General features: G+C 56.7%; 1 protein-coding gene across 1 annotated transcript; it reads left to right on the top strand.

The window, feature by feature from the left end:
• The first annotated feature begins 1,406 nt into the window (after positions 1-1,406).
• Positions 1,407-4,437, top strand: TFF3 (trefoil factor 3). The gene is made up of 3 exons (XM_047797153.1): positions 1,407-1,545; positions 3,140-3,286; positions 4,227-4,437. Exons 1-3 carry the CDS (start codon positions 1,464-1,466, stop codon positions 4,238-4,240), a joined length of 243 nt encoding a protein of 80 aa, XP_047653109.1. The 5' UTR covers positions 1,407-1,463; the 3' UTR covers positions 4,241-4,437.
• The last annotated feature ends 2,073 nt before the right edge of the window (positions 4,438-6,510 follow it).

The raw sequence follows: 6,510 nt of genomic DNA, 5'->3' as shown, positions 1-6,510 counted from the left end.
CTCGATCACTGGGTCAGGGATCCAGTGTTGCTGTGGCTGTGGTGTAGGTGGCAGCTGTAGCTCTGATTCGGCCCCTGGCCTGGGAACCTGCTTAGGGTGCGGCCCTAAAAAGCCAAAAAAGAAGAAAAAAAAAAGTTTGCAACAACCAAACACACTCCCTTCAATTTTAGTGTAGAAGACAATTCTAACCCTAGTAAGACGCCTCTTAGGGACACTAGTCCACCGTCTTCTTAGTTGGCTGGTTTTCAGAATAAAGTCACTCTTCTTTGCCCAACAACGCGTCTATTTCTTGGCTTGCTGTGCATCGACATTTTGAGGCTTAGCTTGTTCCTCTGGAAAATGGGTATAGTTGTTCCTGTCTCATTTAAATATGCTGCGATAAAACAATTTTCAAGTTATAGCCTTCACCTTTTAAAAAGAAACAAACTGGGCAAAAGTGTAGAATAAGTTCTCACTTGTGCTAAAAATGTGCTTAAATAGAGAACATTCTAGAAAAATACCTAAGACAGTGTTAAACTGGACATCACCGGGGAAAAGGTTGGTGGTGGGGATTCTTCTGTATTGTCTGATTAAAAAAAAACAACTGCACATATTACGTTTTTATTAAAATGTTTTGAATAAGTTTATTCAATATATTTATTAATATGATGATAAAAAATCATTTTTTCTAGAGAAAAGCAAAAAAGAAAGAAAAGGAACTTCCCCCTTTCAAAATTGGGAGAGAGAAATGAAACCTCTATGCACCACATACCTGACTTGTGGTTGTCACCTGTTTTCTTTTCTTTTTTTTTTTTTTCAGGGCTGCAGGTGCAGCATATGGACATTCCCAGGCTAGGGGTCAAGTCAGAGTTGCAGCTGCCGGCCTACACCACAGCCACAGCAATGCCAGATCTGAGCCTTGTCTGTGACCTACCCTGCAGCTCATGGCAAGGCCGGATCCTTAACCCCCTGAGTGGGGCCAAGGATAGAACCCTCATCCTCACGGAGACTAGTTGGGTTTACCTCTGCTGAGCCACAATGGAAACTCCTGCTACCACTTTTCAAAAACCCGAGGCTGGTCTGGGATTAAGTGGCCTGTGAACCCCTGTCACTGAGCAGGGACTCTCCTGGACGGCTCCCGGGTGGGTTGTTAGAGCTAATGCCCAAGCTGGTTGGCCCTGCCCTCCCGCCCCACGCTGAGCTGTGAGCCTCTCCTTGGGGCCAGGCCAACACCTGGTAGAGAGGTGTTGGCTGGTAACGAATCTGCCTTCGCTGCTTCCTTGTTATCAAAATCTTTGGGATGGACGAGCCTCCAGGGGCTTTGCAACCTGCAGGGAAGAGCAGGTGGGGCCGGAGCAGGAGGGAAGGGCTCCCCAAACAAACAGAATCCGGATGCCTGTGCAAACATGGGGCTATAAAGAAGTCTCTGCCGCGGACGTGGCACATCCGCTGAGCGGTCAGTTCCCCAGAACCTGCCCGTGACCATGGAGGCCAGGATGTTCTGGCTGCTGGTGGTGGTGCTGGCCTTGGCGTCCTTCAGCTCTGCCGGGGAGTATGTGGGCCTGTGTGAGTACCACTCTGCCTCCCCTACTTGGCAGCGGCGGGGAGGGGCCAGGGGCAAGGCGGGGCCCATGGCAGGGGCCGCTGGGCTCCAGGGCTTCCTGTGGGCTTGAGGAGAGGGACCAAGCCCCACGTCCCTTTAACCACTACCATTTACCAGACACCCAGGATTTCCCTCAACAGCCTTGTAAACGGGGTCTTGCTGCTCCCATTTTACAGACAAGGAAACTGAGTCTCTGAAAGTTAGTAACTGGCCCTCCCAGTCAGTGTTGAACTCAGGATTCAAGCCCAGGTCTGCCTTCCCTGCTAGAGATTTCCGAATGACAGCACAGGTCTTTGCAGAGTATTCTGGCGGAGTCACGAAACAAAACAGGTGGATCCATGACAATGACTCTTCTGGAACCTTTTCCATCTGGTCAAACCTTTTTCGTTTAGCCATGGCGACTTGGGGCAAGGGCTGTGGTTGTTCCCGTCCCCTGAGTTAGGGTGTGGCTTTCATCAGGTTACCTGCTGAGCCATCTCAAGCAGTGGCTCCCAAACGGGGCACCTGTCAGCATCACCTGGAAACTTTGCAAACGCTTGAAGCTTGGGATGTGCCAGTCATATCAGAATGTCTCTGGGTGGGATCAGGTTTCCATGGAGTGAAAGACCCCAGGGCCAACAGAGTTTGGGAACCAGTGGAATAAGGAATTACAGACTGGCTGCAATAGAAGACGAGCTGAGATTTCGTGCGATTTCTATTTTCCTGAGGAAAAGCACAGACAGGCAATGAGGCAAAGTAGACTTTTGCTGAACTTTAGACAAAGACTTAGATGAATATCACAGTTCCCTTTGTGGCTCAGCGGTGACAAACCCGACTAGTATCCATGAGGCTGTGGCTTCGATCCCTGGCCTCGCTCAGTGGGTCGGGTATCCGGCGTGACCATGAGCTGTGGTGCAAGTTGCAGGTGCGGCTTGGATCTGGTGTTGCTGTGGCTGTGGCTGTGGTCTAGAACGGCAGCTATTGCTCTGATTCAACCCTTAGCCTGGGGACTTCCATATGCCGCGGGTGCGGCCCTAAAAAGACAAAAAAAAAAAAAAAAGAATATTAGAGATCAAAGAATGTTCAGGGAAGGTATGACAGGGGAGCAGGGAAGTGCAGAAAATGGCATAACCTGTGATTCTTCTTCTCTCGAATGTCTACCTATTATGCTACTATTTATTTTGGAAAGGGGAAGTTTTATTGAAAGAACAGCAAAGGGGACATTTGTTTCCGGGTTCAGGGGCCCCTGGATTCCCATGGGTGCCTGCCAGCTGGAGGGAACCCAGGCCTTCTTGCCTTCCTGACAAGGTGCTGAGGGCACCCAAGTGAGAGACCCGGGGCAGCAGGCCAGACTTCCTGCAGAACGTCTCTTTAAAATACGTGTGCTGAGAGAGAGGGTCCTTGGCCAGCAGGGGTCAGGGTGGGGGATGGGATCCCATCATTTGAACTCAGGAGCGGGTGGGGGTGGGGGTGGGGAGAGGGCAGGTTTGCAAAGCGCAGCCTCCAGACCAACCCCCCCCCCCCCCCCCCCCCGCCAGCAAGGGCTCTGACTTGGCTTTGTCGCTTTGTTTGGGGCAGCGGCGAACCAGTGTGCCGTCCCTGCCAAGGACAGGGTGGACTGCGGCTACCCCCAGGTCACCCCCCAGCAGTGCAACAACCGGGGCTGCTGCTTCGACTCCAGCATCCCCGGGGTGCCCTGGTGCTTCAAGCCCCTGCAGGAAACAGGTGAGCCGGCCCCCAGGAAGCCACACACGCCTGGGCCTGGGGCGGTCCCTTGGCCCAGGGCTTGGTGCGGACAAAAATCACTTCGGAAAGATGTTCGAAGTCGAGGCGCTGTGTAGAGGGACCTGGTTTGAAACTACCCTGGAGAGAAATGGGCAATCCGCAGTGTGGGAGCTGGGCTGACGTTCAAGGCCACTTTCAGCAAACCACCCCCCAGCGTGTCTGTCACTGTGACACGCCCTCGGTCTGGGTGTGGAACCTGGTGTCACTCCCCGCCCTGCCCCCACCACGAGGGGCACCCCCTCTTTCATGGGTGCAGTGGGGTGCAGGATGGCCCCCTGGGGGACCCGGTGTCGGGGGCAGAGGGTGGTACACAGCTGATTGGCCTCCTGCCTCCCTCGGGCCCCCCCGCCCCAGCTCCCCATATGTTGGGCGTGGAGGTCGCCGTGAGCCACCTGGTAGCCCAGGTGCCAGCTGAGCACCCCTTACTGGAACCAGCAGCTGGGGGCTGCTCCTGCCCTTTGTCCCCAGAGGAACGATGACGGAGACCGCCTTCCAGCTGGTCCCAGCTCCCTGGTCAATGCGGGGCCCCTGCCCACCGCCTGGGCCTCCCCCGCTTCCCAGCAAACCCGGGCAGAGGTCCAGACATGGCTCTGGGCCTGCAAGGGAGTCACCTGTTGCCTTTGCGCTGGCCGTCCCCACCCGTCCAGCTCTCCAGCCTGGGACAACCCTTCTTTGGGTCCTGGCAGTGGCCCAGCCCAGGGGCCCAGTGGGGCGTGTGGCTTTTCTCCCACGAGGTGGGGACTCAGGCCCTCCCCAGGGAATTGGCTGAGAAGGTGGCACAGGGCACTGACCTTGGAGCCTGTCTGGACCTGAAGAAACCAGGCAGCTGGTGGGCGGAGGCGCGACGGCCCGGGGGAACACCATCTTGCTTTGTTTCCAGAATGCACCTTCTGAAGTGACCAGGCTGCTTGGACACCTGGGAGGGGCCCTTCGGCACTCAGCGCCTGCCCGGGACGCTGCCCGGGGCTCATCGCTTCTGCTTTTCTCTCACCTGCTCCTGGCAAGGCTGCGCGGAGAGCTGATGCCCAGGGCCTGATGTCTTAATAAAGATCCGTGCTCAGCATAAGGACAGGTCATTTCTGAGACGTTAAGGTGGTCGTGTTTTATTTCTGCGAGTCACGCTCGCTCCCTTTTCAGCATTTCATGGGGTCTTAGCCTCTCCCAGCAGAGGGTCTGCCCCAGGCCTGGGGAGCAGGGAAAAAGCTCCCTGGCTACCGCCCTGGTGCCGTGGCAACGGGAGGGACAAGCCACTTCTTGGTGCCACTTTCCGCGACCCTTGAGAAGCAAGATTTCGAATGTACGCTCCCCAGAAAAAGATTCTTAGTGTCTTTCTTGGCGACGAGAAAGCCAATAAAACCATCTGACAAAGGGGCACTTTTCTGTATTCATTTGCAAGTCAGGTTTGCTCTCTGTGACACCTTGAGGGGCCCTCTTTTGCTTTTTCCCCTGAAAAAGGATGTGGCTTTGTGAAGAAGTGAGCAAGGGGCACCACAAGCGTCCAAGACGTCTTAGCAAGCCCTGGACAGAGAGCTGTCCCCTCCCTCCCTCCCGGGGGGTGCACCGGGCTCTGCTCAGACAGCGGGCGGTTCCCGCGTGGGGAGCACTGGTTTCTCACACTTGCTGGCCGAGCCTCCCGCCCTCCCGCTGCTGACCCAAGTCTCCGGGCCACACAGCAGCAGGATTCCACTGCTTCCACCGTAGCCTGGCTTTGCTCCCTGGGGCCGGAAAGCCCTGCTGCCCCCGTGAGATGGGGTTTCAGGTCTCAGCCACCCTTCCCTCTGGAGAAAGAGACACTTGTTCCTTTGCAAAACAAAAGGCTTAGTTTCTGAGCTTGCCTTGCGGCCAGGTCTCTAGGGTGGATCCTGTGACTTTTGGAGAAGTGAGACACTATTACCTGCCCCCTGGGCAACAATATCTGAAGTCCCCACCCCAGAGCCCACTGGGGAGGACTGTCACATTGAGATCTGTCACCTGAGGTCTGGCAGGAAGAGCAAGTCCCCTCTGATGTGGCACGTGATTCCCCACCTGAGACCCCCCCCACTCCATGGGCTCCAGCCGTGCACGTCCCCCGTGCGGGAGGGACTCCGTCCTGTCCCATCCTTCCTCCCCATGGCCCATCTCGTGGCGACTCCCCCACCCACAGTCCCCTCCTGCAAGTTCCAACTCACCCCCTGCTCCTGCGAGGACTGGATACTCCCTGCAGAGCCCTCGGGGGTGAGGAGGGACCCAGGGCCAGGGCCATGGGGTCCAACCCCCCGTCCCCCGCTGTCCCCCTCTTCCCGGCCCCAGAAGCATCCTGGGCTCCTGTGCCCGCCCTCCTGGATGTAGCCTGAGGCCCCCCAGGGGAGCTGCTGTCACCCTCACAGACGCTGCTGCTACCGTCCACCTGTCTCTCGGTGGTCGGACCAGAGAGACCCTGCTTCTCTGTCAAGGTCACTGACACCATCAAGGGGGGCAGTCCTCACCCCACCCCCACCGCGAGCCCCATGTGGTCTTGTTGTTGGCTTAAAAAATAGGCACAACCTGAACGTTGACAGTTAAGTTTTACTGGGGGCAAAATGAGGACCAGAGCCTGGGAGGCGGCATTGCTGAGAGCTCTGAGCTACTGCCCCAGAGAGGCAGGGGAGGTCAGTGTAGACGTGGTTTTGGTGAAGGGGGAGGTCCACGCAGCCAAACACATGCTTTACAGCAGGTCACTACTGGTCACAAGGAGCAGATGCCACCGTGAAGGATTTTAGTGCTTTTCTAGATGTGAGGAGAAGCAAGAGCTGGGCTCATAAAATCTGAAAATATCTAACTGTCTGAAGACCTGTTCTGCCAGGGTTCCCAGGGCACAGAGGGCCCCACGCATGGTCTCCACCCTGAGCTCTTTCGGGGTTTGAGGGTCAGCAGCCGCAGGCTCCTGGTTCCCTCCGTATAGAGGCAGCTGGCGGGGCCCGTGTCCAGTTCACACCATGCCGGCCGTTCAGGCCCTGTCTTGAGAGTGCTTCCCAGGGACTTGGGAAGACCCCTGCCTGGCCAGACCCCGACGCGGGCATGAGTTCGTCCCAGGAGGAGGGGCGAGGGCCTCTTCCTCTTTCCGCCCTGGGGCCCCAGCATCTCTCTCCCAACTCCCTCTGTGGTTCCTGCAGGGCCAGAGGGGGTCCCAGGCCCTGGGGTCCCGG

This window comes from Phacochoerus africanus, chromosome 1 (genome assembly GCF_016906955.1).
Source record: "Phacochoerus africanus isolate WHEZ1 chromosome 1, ROS_Pafr_v1, whole genome shotgun sequence".
Taxonomy (NCBI): Eukaryota; Metazoa; Chordata; class Mammalia; order Artiodactyla; family Suidae; genus Phacochoerus; species Phacochoerus africanus.
The sequence above is the reverse complement of the archived record's forward strand: the minus strand, read 5'-3'. Positions and strand labels throughout refer to the sequence as shown.

Excerpts from the sequence above, each read along its gene's own strand:
- TFF3 (XM_047797153.1), top strand. The coding sequence starts at position 1,464 with ATGGAGGCCAGGATGTTCTGGCTGCTGGTGGTGGTGCTGGCCTTGGCG. Across the intron at positions 1,546-3,139 it reads CGGGGAGTATGTGGGCCTGT|CGGCGAACCAGTGTGCCGTC; the intron begins GTGAGTACCACT and ends TGTTTGGGGCAG.